The following is a 15,215-nucleotide window of genomic DNA, read 5'->3' as shown; positions in this document are numbered from 1 at the left end:
GCCCAGGCTGGAGTGCAATGGTGTGATCTCAGCTCACTGCAACCTCCACCTCCCAGGTTCAAGTGATTCTCCTGCCTCAGCCTCCCAAGTAGCTGGGATGACAGGCACCTGCCACCACGCCTGGCTAATTTTTGTGTATTTAGTAGAGACGGGATTTCACCATGTTGGCCAGGCTGGTCTCAAACTCCTGACCTCAGGTAATCCACCCGCCTCGGCCTCCCAAAGTGCTGAGATTGTAGGCTGAGCCACCACGCCCTGCCTAAACCAACTTTTGTGACATGGCTTTTTAAGGTAATAGCATGAACCACTTCATTCCTCTGCCAGGGTCTGATTCAACCCTTCAAAAACATGGGTGGACCTGTGATTTGATTCCACATTGGATCCCCACAGAGCTAGTCTTGGCTTTTCACTTGGAACATGCCCAATGCTGATACAAAGTAAAGACTCACTATAGATCTTATTGCTATCCATGGTACATTATAAAACTTGTCTAAATATTTAAAGGTTTAAAACAAGCCTGAGCAGTGGGTGTCAAGAGTATAAGTCAGGTATATTTCATAGTAAAATTAAAATGCCATTAAAATTTTGTTCTTGTGGGGCTGGGTGTGGTGGCTCATGTCTGTAATCCCAGCACTTTAGGAGGCTAAGGCAGGCAGATCACCTCAAGTCAGGAGTTCAAGACCAGCCTACCCAACGTGGTGAAACCCCCGTCTCTACAAAAAATACAAAAATAAGCCAGGTGTTGTTGTTGGTGCCTCCCAGCTCCTCGGGAGGCTGAGGCAGGAGAATTGCTTGAACCTGGGAGGTGGCGGTTGCAGTGGGCCAAGATCACGCCATTGCACTCCAGCCTGGGTGACAACAGCAAAACTCCATCTTAAATAAATAAATAAATAAATAAATAAATATTGTTCCTGCTTTGTAAATGCTGCTTTCATTTTTTTCATTTTGGAGTGGGGAGCCTTGCCGATAGTCAGTGACTTGTATATTTGTTTACAGGCATTTGATAGGCTGCTCTTCATCTTGCATGAAAAGATAAAAGACCTAGCCAGTTTAATCCTACTGGGATTCATATCAGTGGCCTCAGGGGGGTTGAGATGCTTCAAAGCTGCTGTTTAAAGGGCAAAACTAAGTATCTTACTTGGATAATACTAAAGTATGTCCTTTATGGCTTTATTAGAATCTGAATTGTAAACATTTGGTACCGTGGGTTAAAGTTCCGCTTTAAAATTAATTTCTGAGTATGTGAGATATGCCTTTTCTTTGTGACATTTGCAGTGCAGTGAATTCAGGCTGTTTTTAAAAGGTCAAGTTTTTAAAAGGCAGGGGCATTAGTGCCAGGGCTGCTTGAAGATGAACAGCTATGGAGAAATCCTACAGTGAAAGAGGTTGGTTTTTTGTTTGTTTGTTTTGAGGTGTCATTCTAGGATATATATATATATCCTAGTTGTTGGCATAACATTAAAATGAGTGACACAATACAGGTTTCTTGTATAGGTTTTGAGAAACTAGCAGTCCTCAACAGACGAAGCAATGTAGTTTTTGCTAATGGCACTTGCTGTGACTCATGATAGGGACCTACTGCTGATGAGCATTCCAACAAAAATAGCTTTAACTTCACCATTTATTAACATGGCTACCTTGTTAAAACATTTTCTGAAACCAAAAGCTAGGGTGATCATTCATAGCATTGTCTTATTAAAAGACTATGTCATACTGTATCATAGAAAAAAACATTCTGGGTGGTAGAATTTGCTTCCTGGTCTATTAGGTTATCTGTTCTCCCCTCTAACTTAAGGTAATGTCTGGAAACAGCGCCATTCAGGTATTGCTTAGGTAACTAAACCAGTGAAACCAGTGAAACTGCCTCTATACTGTTACCAAGAACAGCAGACTCCCATTACAAAAAAAAAAATCTCTTATTACCCTACTCAAATTATTCATCTTTAAAAAGGCATAGGGTTTTTTTTTCTCTTGAGAATTTTTGGATTAATTTGAAGATCATTTCAAAATGATCCAGGATAACAATCTATTTTCCCTTTTCCTAAATTATTTCTCAAAACAATGTAATTTCTGTGTGTGATGACCTAACAGTCACTAACAACCTCAGCGCACTTTTTGGTTAGATACTCCACACCCAATAGCTAAAATCAACTGCTTTTGGGATTCTAAAGTTACAGGGTCTGTATGAAAATACCAGACACATTAATAAATTAAATTTTGGTGGCCCATTCATGATATGGCTCTTGTATCTCTAGATTCTGAGACTGAAAATGTAACTTGATCAAGCTATCAAATTACTGTAATAAAACAATTACTCCCTTAGAATTTTAATTTAGAATTTGTCTACTTCCAAAAAGGGTTTAAAGCAGTTACTATCAGACTGGCATTAGGTCATTTCAAACGTTGCGGAACACAGAGGATCTTCGTGTATTTAGCTTAACAATACAAAAAGATATTTTGCAACTATAAATATTCACTCTTACAACATGGTGGTAAGACTTTTCTTTGCAGAACAATTTTGCCCTGTTACCTGCCAGATTCTTCTCTCGTGCTCAGTATGAGACAGTTAAGTAAAAGGGAAAAACACTAAAAGCAACTGATAGGCAAACTTCTCACCCTAACTCAAACTTAGCACACAAAATTACTGTCTACCCAGTAGGGTTTTATGTCCTTTAACTGAAAAGGGCACTAAAAATAATTACTGTGGACTTGAGCTTTTCTCTTTCGGGGGAGGGTGGGGAATCACCTCTCTTACAAAGATAAAAGGCACAGAATTAAAGTCTTTCATCCTTTTTTGTATTGGTGCGATTATGAAATATTATGGCTTATACTTTAGCAAGAAAGTACTGGGAAGGTTATTATTAATCGACAATGAATGCCGTTGATACCTTCATGCTCTTTGAAGACATGATGCTCCGGCTTTGAAGCGCTGCATTTCTACACTGCTAACCTACAGGAACCTATGTTGAGGTGGTCCCGCGGAAATACACGACTAACAGTTCATCTATTTCCTCCAGGAACCTTCAGGTTTTACCAAGCATCCTTACCCTAATTATCTAAATCTTTGAGACATAAATTATTTGATGTGGCTAAAAATCCTCCTGCTAGAATTTGAGTCCAATCCTTGTACGTTCTGATACTCGAATTCTTTAACGAAACTGATCATTGAGCTAGGCTGACACATGTCCGCCCGCCAAAATGTCCGCAGAAACGTTAAGAGAAGCTGTCATAAGGCCAGCTTGAGACACATCATAAATGGCCTTCGCTGTCCTTTGAACTAATTATCTAACACCCGAAGAGAGTGCCGGTTCTAGTTAGAATCCGCGCGTCAGGTTCTCCAACCGTCAGAAGGGCGTGTGTGAGGGCAGGGAGGATTTTAAACCCCGTTTCAGGCCCCCTCCCTAGGCTGTAGGAAACCACCCACTCTGAAGCCCGGCGGGGGAAGAGTGCTGCAGCCAGCTGCCGAGGGAGCGCTCTGCGGCGAGGCCGTTTCCCTGAGTCACGGAGAGGGCGGGAGGCTGCCCCCGTCTGCCCCCGCCACGTCCTCCTGTAAGGGGCTCAGTCCAAACAGGCAGGGGTCGCAGGGGAAGGAAGCGGCACCCGTCATGCCTCAAGGTGGCCCAACAGCCACTTCACTCCCAGGAGACGCCGCATTTCCTTAAAACGCGCTCTCCATTCTGGCAGCAATCAGCCGACCCTTCCCCATCAGTATCACGTGCACCTGGAAGTACGTGGGTGGGACCTAAAGCGCCCACGGAAGTGACGTCGGTCGCCCCGAGTCGCATGATGTGGCAAAATGCAAAAAAAAAAAAAAAGTGGGGGTAGAAAAAGAAGATTGGCGAAAGTGATGAGTCTAAAAAAGTAGTCCCTCCGGTTCCTCTGTTGCCCCCCGTGTGGCGTCAGAAGCGAGGCTCCGGGCGCACAGTGCCCGGAATTCCTGCGCCCGCCGCACGCACCGCTCCGTGGAGGGGTACATAAGGCGGAGGGGGTGAGGCGACTGGGCGGAGTTCTGTCGCCGGGATCCTTCCGCTGGGCTCAGCCGTTTCCGGAGTCTGCGCTGCGCCCGGTTCCGCCATTGCGGCTCTCCTGGCCCGTGGAGCCTCCGCCCCCGACCCGAGCTCTTTCGTCTGCGTGCCAGTTTCCTGCGTCCCCGGAGAGGATCCTGCTGAGCCCAGCCTCCCCCCTCCCCTTCTCCTCCTCTCCCTCGGAGAGCCCGGGCAGCCACTGCCCCGCAGCCCCAGTGACAGGAGGAGACCATTCCCCCCGACAGCGCCATGGCCCAGATTCTGCCAATTCGTTTTCAGGAGCATCTCCAGGTGCGGCCGGGCCCGGGCTGGTGAGGGCTGTGGAGAAGATGGTAGGAATAGTGGAAGAAGCTGGAGTCTGGGCCCGAGCAGGATCGGAGCTGGAGGGGTGGGGGGGTTGTCGGTCTTTGGGGTAGATGGAGGAGGGGGCACTATCTTAGAAAGCTTAAACGGTTAAATGATGTGGGGCTTGGATGAAAGGACAGGAGTTGGGGTGCAAAGGGCTGCAAAGACCAGGCCTGGATCCAAAGGCCTCTCGATCTTGCTTCCTGGATGGCCAGAACTGCGCGTACAAACTCTCTCATCCCCATTTTGTTCAGTTCATTCATTTGGGTAGGGGAGTGGGAGGGGGGGTTCTCTCTTGTTTCTACCAGAGCAAGGATTCTTATCCCCTGGGCCAGTGCGGGGCTGTCACCTTCCATTGCTCTCCTCTTTCCCTCTTCGTGTCTGCACCCAGGAGTTGTGGGGCGGGTGGGTTGGGGAGGAGCAACCTTTTTTTTTTCCTCCCTCTGCGGCTCTCAACTGAGAAAGGCACCTTCTCCGGTGGTGGGGGTTGGGGGTGGTGGTGAGGCGGTGGCTTGTCTCTTGCCTTCCTTGAGGCAGTAGGGACAGAAGGTCACTGAAAGAACGAAACGAGGGTAGAATGGGAGAACGCATTTCTCAGAGCGATGTCAATCTCAGAGTGTGTGGGGTCGAGCTCCCTAAGGAAACTCGCCTCCCCTCCCCACTTTTTTTATTTCTTTGGGGATGTTGTGGCTCTTAACCCCTCTTTGGTTCTAGAAGGTAGGAAAGAGTGATACAGAGGTTATCTTCTAGTCTTCTCGAGTAGTAGCAGGTAGTTTTGAATATCTTCCTCAGGATCGCATGGAATTGAACAGAGCCCTGGGGACAGAGCACAGCTGCTCTGAGACCAGCGGGGCTATTTGGTCTGTAACTGGCTTCCCTTTAGTAAGTTCTAGAGTTCTTTCCCATGGTTCCTTATCCTGGAGGCAACATATTGTTGTCTCATCTGGCAGCATGCCAATCGCTGGCCTAGGCAGGTGACCATTGGAAGGCTTCACTGAATTAAACCTCTTCAGAGCTTTTGATTTTCCTGTGTCACCAATCCTGATTTTTACTGTAGCTGAAATAATTTATTCCTATTAATTTGCTTTCTTCCCAAATATCCCCTTAAAGAAACCTGCCTCAGCTCTATGGTCTGAAGGGCTAATTCCATAATGACAGAGAATGCAGTGGTTTGACATGACACTAATACCAGTGACTTATTAGACACTTTACCATTGAAGACCATTTTTATTTACATTCCCCCATTGGTATAACATACATAAAAGAGTCTTGTTAATAAAAGGTTTTAATATTCAGGCTATAAGTAACATAATTGCATATTTCTTTGCAGGTATTACCATGTTTGCACTAGCAAGGACTTATTTTCCTTTAAGGCTTGAAATGTAAAGAATAATAAATCTTTACCCATAAAATGAGTTAAATAATGCACTTTCTTCAGTCATCTATAATTTTCAAATAACTCATCTGAAGTAATGGAATATACCTTGGCATATCTTGGCATATATATAAAAATATATTTATGCCAATAATAAAAACACTTTTACAGAAGGTTAAAAACGTTAAATAACAAAGTGGAATTTTTTAAAAATCAATCCAAGTTTAATTGCTTTAGTTATTTTTGTTAAAGTGGGGTGGCAAATGAATGTGGAGAGTTGAGAAAGTGCTGTTCTTAAGTGTGAGGGGAAAACGCGGGCTTGTTTTCATACTAAGCTGCATCTGAAATATCTTTCTGCAGACAAATGTTTATAAACCACACAAAGAATCAAGTACAGCTGCTGTTTATTTTCCATGGCAGATGTATAGCTCACTACTAAATCTTGTGGTGGTTCGAGTAATAGCTTTTCATTTCTTTTAAAGGGGAGACAAGAATTGTTAAATGATGCCAGAGATTGGAACCCAACCTTGTCACTTATTGAAGACAGATTTAATACATGTCTGTTTTGTAACTGGCTCAAAGTTTCAGCAGATACTTGAATGAAGCCATTTTCTTCTCAAATAATTTGAAGATTTTGAATATAAAGCAGATTTGCAAATTGAAAAATTCAGCCCTCTGTGTTTTGGATTGCTATGTCATGCCTAAAGTTAAGCTTGCTTAGCTAATATGACTGTGTGCTCCAGCTGATTAATTGCAGAGCGCAAATAACTACAGCCTCTTCCATGATGATATATCTCCTGACTTCATTATCTCCTACCTTTTGAAAAATTAATAAAGTTTTTGTTTTTTGAAGAGACAGGGTTTTTGCTGGAGGTCAGTGGCACTGTCACAGGTCACTGCAGCCTTGACCTACTGGGCTCAAGCCATCCTCCCACCTCAGCATCCTGAGTAGTTGGGACTACAGCCATGAACCACCACACCTGGCTAATTTTTGTATTTTTTGTAGAGATGGGGCTTCACTATGTTGCCCAGGCTAGTCTCGAATTCCTGGGCTCAAGCAATCCTTTGCCTTGGCCTCCCAAAGTGCTGGGATAATAGGTGTGAACCACTGAGCCCAACTAATAAGGATTATTTTAATTGGCGTCTTAGGTCTCTGACCTCTGAGCTTCTACCAGTTTGCTAAGTAGCAGAAAACTTTCTGAAACACGTAGGATTAAAAACTGGAAACAAGAAATGAGGAACTTAAGTATGAGTATAGTTAGCTTGTGAAACTGTAAATGAACTTATTTTTATACCCTTTAACTGCATTATCCAACTGAAGGATCTGTTGTCATCAAGGAATGCACCTACAGCAAATGAATGTCAATAAATGAAGATTTTTTTCCTAGACTGTTTAGACTGATAGCGGTTAATAAATGAGTGCCTATTTGAGCAAGATATTGTTGGAATTGCAGATTCTATAAAAATCCTAGGCTACATATATAATATATTGCCTGTGATTCTCAATTTTTTGGTGATTCTCAATTTTTTGGCACATTAAGTATCTTTAGACCACTTGACACATACCAGTGTAGTCCTAGATTCTTTGGGTCTTCAATTAAAAATCTCCCTACCCTGTTCTTTCCCCATTGATGCATAAATGCAGGCATGGAATGTGTTGTTGAGTCAAATGTTAGGGATTCTTGCTATAGTTAGTTTGGGTTGCAAATAGAAATCAATGCTAAGTACTGGGATTTACTACATACTTAGTTGTACTCGCTGGAAGAGGTAAACTTCCTGAAATTATGCTGCAGTCTCATGGGAATAGCTTCTAAGTCTAAAATGTATCATATTCTTCAGAATTTTCTTGATGGTCAGTTTACTCAGTGTGTGGTTAATTTTAGTGAAAGTGCTTTCACTCTGATTAGGAAATAAGACACAGAATGGTGTGTGTGTAGAACACAGTCCTTTTCATTTGAGTATTTAGGAAAATTCACATTTCTGGAACCTTGGTAGTTGCTCTCGGACAATTGTTTCTTAGCATAATTGGAATTTGTACCTTGCTTGTAAAAGGTTCCATTTATATCGAGTCCTCAGCTTCTTTGCAGAATTGTTTTTTCCATACATTTGTTTAACTCTATATGTTATTCAAATTATATTTAACAAGATGTTTTTCCTGTCATTGTTAACTGTTGTGGCTTTTTCTCTTTGAGTTATTGTCCAGTAGAACTTTCTTCAATGATGGAACTGTCTGCTAGCTACATAGGGATATTGAGCACTTGAAATGTGGCTGATGACTGAGGAACTAAATTTTTGCTTCAATTTCTTTTTAATTAATTTAAATATAAATAGCCACAAGCGACAGCTGACTCTCATTGGACTGCACAATTATAGGCCATGCTGATGTGTTTTGTAAGTTTGAAGATTTATTTCACCACTTATGTTTATGTATTTAGAATATTTCTTTAGCTAAAATTAAAATGCTCGTTCAAAAGTTTTAACTGAATACTGTCTTGGAAAGTGGTGGTGATGAACGATGACTAGCAGCAGACTTCTTGAGACCTTATTATGTGCTGTAAATTTGGCTAGGTACTTTCAGATCTTCACTCAGTCCCCCTAGACACCTTTCTAAAAAGTGAGACTCAAAGTAGTGGGAATGCTGTCCGAATGGGATGTGTACCTGAGTCTTCTGACACAAAATATTTGGCCTTAGAAAGAGAAGTTATACAGTATCCTAGAGTGCTTTTTTTCTGTTGGACTTAGGCCCAGAGAGGTGAGTTCTCTCTGCTTGTTTATAGATTAACGATGTGGTATAGTAGACAGAACAGGGCTTTAGGGGTTGTTGAAACTAATGCTGTCCAACAGAAAAATAATGTGAGCCACATACTTTTTTTTTTCTTTTTGAGACAGAGTCTCACTCTGTCACCTAGACTGGAGTGCAGTGGTACAATCTCGGCTCACTGCAACCTCCACCTGCCAGGTTCAAGTGATTCTTCTCCTGCCTCAGCCTCCTGAGTAACTGGGATTATAAGTGCCTGCCACCACGCCTGGCTAATTTTTGTATTTTTAGTAGAGATGGGGTTTTACTATGTTGGCCAGACTGGTCGTCAACTCCTGACCTCAAATGATCTGCCCACCTCGGCCTCCCAAAGTGCCGGGATTACAGGCATGAGCTGCTGCTCCTGGCTTCACATAAGTAATTTTAAGTATTCTAGCAGCCATGTTAAAAGTGAAAAAACAGATGAAATTAATTAATTTTGGGTTTTTTTTGGTAGAGACAGTCTCGCTGTATTGCTCAGGCTGGTCTCAAATTCTTGGGCTGAAGTGATCCCCTCGCCTTGGCCTCCCAAAGTGCTGGGATTACAGGCATGAGTCACCATGCCCTGCCTAGATAAAATTAAATTTAATATATTTTATTTAACTTGGGCTATGCAAAATATTTCAATATGTAATCAGTATAAATTTTACTAATGAGATACCTTACATTCTTTTTCATACTAAATTTTCTAAATCTAGTGTGTGTTTTTTTTTTCTTTTTTTGAGACAAAGTCTCGCTCTGTCGCCAGGCTGGAGTGCAGTGGCAGATCTTGGCTTACTGCAACTTCCCCCAACCGGGTTCAGTCTCCTGCCTCAGCCTCCCAAGTAGCTGGGACTACAGATGCGTGCCACCACACCCAGCTATTTTTTTTTTTTTTTTTTGTATTTTTAGTAGAAATGGGGTTTCACCATGTTGGTCAGGATGGTCTCAATCTCTTGACCTTGTGATCTGCCTGTCGGCCTCCCAAAGTGTTAGGGTTACAGGCGTGAGCCACTACACCTGGCTATATATGTTTTATACTTAGATCACATATCAATTCAGACGCTGTTTTCATTGGAAATCCTGGTCCATATTTAGAGTTCATAAAATTTACAGTTAGAAAGACAGATTTGGGGCTGGGGGTAGTGGCTCATGCCTGTAAACTTAGCACTTTGTGAGCCAAGGTAGGAGCACTGCTTGAGCCCAGGAATTCGAGACCAGCCTAGATAACAGAGTAAGACCTCATCTCTATATTAAATAAACAAAAATGAAGAAAAAGAAAAGCAGATATGCAATACTTCAGTGATCCCAAACATATTTAAGTTTTCCAGTAATTGAATCACTTACTGGTTATTATTTAATTTTAGTTACTTTAAAATTATGGTAATCACATTTCAAGTGCTCATTATCGTATGTGGGTTGTGACTTGTGGTTACCATATTGGACAACACAGGTTAGGTCTAACCTCTTGCTTCTTTTTCTCTGGGAAATGGGCATACTATCTCACAAAGTTATTATGAGGATCTGAGATCATGCATGTGAAAGTACTTTATGTAGCACTTTAGGAGCATTAATTATTGACTAAATAATTTTTGTCCAGTACATTTTATTCAGATATCTCAACCAATGACACAATATTCATTTGCAGATCCAGCATTTTATGGTGTATAAGTATTTGGGGTTAGTTCATTTACCTAATATTTGAGTACTTACCGCAGATTAGGAACTGTGTTAGACCTTAGGGACAAAGTGGTAAACAGGATGTACTACACCTTGTATTCATGCTTCCATTGATGAGTTGGCAAAGGCTGTTCACTTGTCATTCCAACCATCGATGTTGTCTACTTGATTGTGGATCTTTTATGTATTTGAACATTTGATATTGTGCACAATTTAATACAAATAATTGATATGATACAAAGTTGATTACACTCTGAAACTGCCCCCAAAAAACTTTTAAATAAACCTTTTATTATGTTCCATGAGTCTCATTGTGTGCCACTGGTACATTTTAAATTAGGGTTCCTTGATCAGACATATTTGAAAAAAAATCTTAATGAATCATATCGGATAAAATACCCATATGGAGTGCCGGTCAGGCCTTTGTTAGAGTTATTGTATGTGTCCTTTTTTAGGGTGGTAGTGTTGAAGTGAATCTTCTCACTTAGATAAGCAGTAGATTCATAGCTGATATTTTACTCCTGTATATTAGAATGAAGCTGCTGCTTTAAGTTAATGTACGTATATGCCATGCGAAAACTACTTCATGAGATAAACCTGTCTTCTGAGCTACAGCAAAGTTTACAGCTCTGGGTGTCTTGTCTTCGCTTCTTGGTCAAGTGCCCGTGGCTAATGCTCTTAACTCAGGAGATGGCTGTAAGCTTGGACCTAAATGTATTATGCAAAACCCATCTGTCAGACTTTTGTGAGTCTCTTCTTTTGTATTATGTCCTTAAATTAAGATATAATTTAAGATATTTTGTCCTTTTTTTTTTTTTTTTTGAGACAGGGTCTCACTCTGTTACCCAGGCTGGAGTGCAGTGGCATGATCAAGGCCCACTGCAGCCTTGACCTCCCTGGGTTTAGGTGATCCTCCCACCTCAGCACTCCCCAAATAGCTGGGACTACAGGCGTGCACCACCAAACCCAGCTAATTTTTGTATTTTTTTGTAGAGTTGGGGTTTTGCCATGTTTCCCAGGGTGGTCTCAAAATCCTGGGCTCAAGCAGTCTGCTGCGTCAGCCTCCCAAAGTGCTGGAATTACAAGTGTGAGACACCAAGCCTTGTCCTATTTTTGAGGCAATAACTCTTCAAATCTTAATTGTCCTGATATCTATTCCATAAAATCAAAATACATTGGCCATTATAGCTGTTTGAGCACCTGTTATGTGCCAAGAACTGTATTAAATATTTATGTTTATTATCTCATTTAATTAGCAAGGGAACCCTTGTGCTTAGGTCGGATTAGCCTTATTGTAGAGATTGGGCAACTGAAGTTCATAGCAGGTAGCTTTTAGAATCACACAGCTAGTGAGCAGTCAGATTTTTAATACTTGTTCTTTCATTTGGCTCATTGCCTTATTTGGTAAATGGTCTGTATCATTTGAACTGCAAAATATACCACAATTGTTTGTATCTATGCTGTGATGGTCTGTGATTCTAGTAGTACTGTTGTTTGTTTTTCGGGAAATATTTTTTATATTATGAGAAAAGTAGGAGACAGCAAACTAACATCTGACTTTATGCCTTGAATGATTATTTAGGTATATATATTTTAAATACTTTATCCTATTTCCTATTGGAAAATTGTGCAGGATGATTGGGATCCGGTTAACTTGTAACCAGGATTGTCTACATCCCTCTCAGAAGACTGAACTTGTCACACTTTCCTGTAGACTTTTTCTTACGGAAAAGAATGAATGTGTTCCAGTCTGAAGCCACTTGTGAAAGGAGGAAGCTTCTGCTTTCTGTTTTACTGTAAATTCATGTTTTTGTGTTTATACCAAAAAATAGAAGCTTGAACTCAAGGAAGGCAATTGTGCATGAAGGGGATAGGAAAGGAAGGTGACAATGGAATATATTTGTTCATTTTGAGTAGCATCATGGTAGAAGGGAAAATGGTTACAGACTTGTAGGGTTGTGCTTTGGAGGCAGACTGCCAGTACTGTTAATACTTCTTGTTCCTAATCCTTAAGTAAATAAAGATTTTAAGTTCTGAAGTAAAACAGTTTTAAAGATTATTTCTGAAACAATAGGAACCAGATCCATTAAAGCCGTATTTTGTTATGTTAAAAAAATTTAAACTCTGCAGTGTGCTATTCTGGAAAATGTCTCAGATGTTTAATCTGGGCTTATCTATTTGATTCTGTCAGGTTTTCAGCTTGTCTCAACTTCCTCATTTATTAAAACAATATTTCCGGTTAATTTTAAAGTTAGACTACAGTATGTGTCTTTATAGTATAATATTTAGCCCTTAACCCTTTACAGACACTCAAATATTAGTTCTTCCCCTCCACCCTGGAAGAGTTTCCCCTTGTCCACTTGAGTTGAATATATGTGCCATACTAAAGGCGAAAAACTACCATCTACCCAGTTATTGAAGCCAAGATCTTGAAGTTACACCAGACTCTCTAATTTCTCATTTTCTGCATCCATCGATTTCTGGGGTTCCTCAGTGATGCACACTGCGGGGTCTCAGGGTTTAGTTTTTCGTGACCCTGGGTTGAAACTGGGAGTCATAGAAGATGAAAAAACGGGAATTGGATTGGGAGTTGACTCTGTCGTCCAGGCTGGACTCACTGCAACTTCCGCCTCCCAGGTTCAAGCAATTCTCTTGCCTCAGTCTCCTGAGTAGCCGGGACTACACGTGCCCGCCACTATGCCTGGTGAATTTTTTTTGTATTTTTAGTAGAGATGGGGTTTCACCATGTTGGCCAGGCTGGTCTCAAACTCCTGACCTCAAATAATCTACCCACCTCAGCCTCCCAAAGTGCTGGGATTACAGGCGTGAACCACCGCGCCTGGCCAACTTGCATTTATTTCTGATTAGCTACTCATCTGAGAAAGATGGCTTAAAAAAACCACCAGAGTGGACAGACTGAAGCTAAAGACTATCAGTATATATGCTGTGCTTGGCAAACAGCTGACTTTGGATAGATCTCATTATTTAAAGATGAATAATAAGGAGGAGAAGACGAGTAGAGAGAACGTGGTTTACAAAAACTCATCTCTTTCTCCAGTCTCCGCAATACTCTATATTTGGTCATATTGAACTATGAAAATCTAAGGCAGGTTTCTTTTTTTTTTTTTTAACCACAAATACCCTCAGGAAAGAGTCTCCTTATGAAAAGCCTTACTGAATCTCCATAGTATTATGTCCTGTCACAGTTGCTTCTATTGTGAGCACCCGAATGCTGTTTGGCAAAGGCTGCTGTAGGCTTGAAATCAACTGGATTAGTGAGAGACAAATTTTACACATCTACAATTCTCCTGTGTATGACCTCACAGTTGGAACTGTTGGATGTTATAAGCAGATGATTTAAATATCCCTTGAAAAGCAGTCCATTCGGGCATATTTCTAGAGATGATTTTTTTTTTCTTTTTTTTTGAGATGGAGTCTTGCTCTGTCACCCAGGTTGAAGTGCAGTGGTGTGATCTCGGCTCACTGCAACCTCCACCTCCCAGGTTCAAGCGATTCTCCTGCCTCAGCCTCCCGAGTAGCTGGGATTACAGGTGCCCGCCACCATGCCTGGCTAATTTTTGTAATTTTAGTGGAGACGGGATTTCACCATGTTGTCCAGGCTGGTCTCGAACTCCTGACCTTGTGATCTGCCTGCCTCGCCCTCCCAAAGTGCTAGGATTACAGGCCTGAGCCACTGCACCCAACCTAGAGATCATAATTTACATAGAAAGATAAGGGAAAAACAACTCTCCTAATATGCAGATAGATTTGATGTTATAAAATTGCATCAGTATGATTGCACTCTAATGGATTTTTGAAAAGCATTGTGAAATGGAGATGACTTTCTAGTGCTGATGTCAAAAATGCATATGAAGAGTTTAAATATAATTTTGTTTGGTGTGTGTTGTTTTGTTTTTTTGAGACAGGGTCTTGCTCTGTCACGAAGGGTGGAGTACAGTGGCGAGATCATGGCTCACCACAGCCTCAACTTCCCAGGTTCCAGCCATCCTCTCATCTCACCTCAGCCTCCCAAGTAGCTGGGACTACAGGCATGTGCCGCCACACCCAGCCAATTTTTGTATTTTTTGTAGAAACGGGGTTTGGCCATGTCACCCAGGCTGGTCTCGAACTCCTGAGCCCAAGCAATCTGCCCGCCTTGGCCTCCCAAAGTGCTGGGATTATAGGCGGGAGCCACTGTGCGTGGCCTGATTTTAAATGTCTGTAAAGTAAGTGAAATGACTAGTTGAATTGTACATTAAATATATCTAATCCCTAAGAGTTTATAATGTTAAGGGATCAAAACTTTTTCAAATAACAGAATTAACCATTTTAAAGTGAACAATTTAGTGGTATTTAGTGTATTCACAGTGTCGTGCAGCCAACACCTGTATCTAGTTCCAAGACATTTTCATCTCCCAAAAAGGAAACCCCATACACATGAAGCAGTCTCTCTCCCATCTCCCTCCTCCCATCCCCTGGCAACTGCTAATTTGCTTTTTGTCTCTATGGATTTACCTATTCTGGATATTTCACATAAATGGAATTATACAATAAGTGACCACTTGTTTCTACCTTCTTTCACTAAGCATAATCTTGGAGATTCTTCCATGTTATAGCATGTATCAGACTTCATTCCTTTATGGCTGAATAATACTTCACTGAATGAATATATCAACATTTTATTTGTCCTTTCATCAGTTGGTGGACATTTGAGTTCTTTCTACCTTTTGGTTGTTGTGACTAGTGCTGTTGCAAACATTCATATACAAGTTTTTGTTTGAATGCCTGTTTTCGTTTCTTCTAGATACATACTTAGAATTGGAATTGCTGGGTCATATGGTAATTTCTCTCTTTCAACTTTTTGAGAGACCACGAAACTGTTTTCCACAGTGGTGGCACCATTTGACATGCCCACTAGCAATATATGAGAGTTCCCTTTTCTTCACATCTTCTGACAGCTTTTTGGGGTGTTGGGATGATTAGTCTAACTGGGAAAATAAGTACCTTATTTGGG

At 41.4% G+C, this 15,215-nt stretch overlaps 1 protein-coding gene across 3 annotated transcripts in view; it reads left to right on the top strand.

The window, feature by feature from the left end:
• Positions 1 to 3,823: 3,823 nt before the first annotated feature.
• The window catches only part of CLTC (clathrin, heavy chain (Hc)), an 80,557-nt gene continuing 69,165 nt past the window's right edge, over positions 3,824 to 15,215 (top strand). For all 3 annotated transcript variants that reach the window (XM_011979176.1, XM_011979174.1, XM_011979175.1), the window contains exon 1: positions 3,824 to 4,316. In XM_011979176.1, the coding sequence (XP_011834566.1) occupies positions 4,275 to 4,316 (42 nt within the window). In that variant the 5' untranslated portion in view covers positions 3,824 to 4,274. The remainder of the gene's footprint in view (positions 4,317 to 15,215) is intronic.

Source organism: Mandrillus leucophaeus, unplaced genomic scaffold, assembly GCF_000951045.1.
Source record: "Mandrillus leucophaeus isolate KB7577 unplaced genomic scaffold, Mleu.le_1.0 Scaffold20, whole genome shotgun sequence".
In the NCBI taxonomy this organism is placed as follows: Eukaryota; Metazoa; Chordata; class Mammalia; order Primates; family Cercopithecidae; genus Mandrillus; species Mandrillus leucophaeus.
Note: the sequence above shows the minus strand (reverse complement) of the source record. Positions and strands in the feature narration are given on the sequence as shown.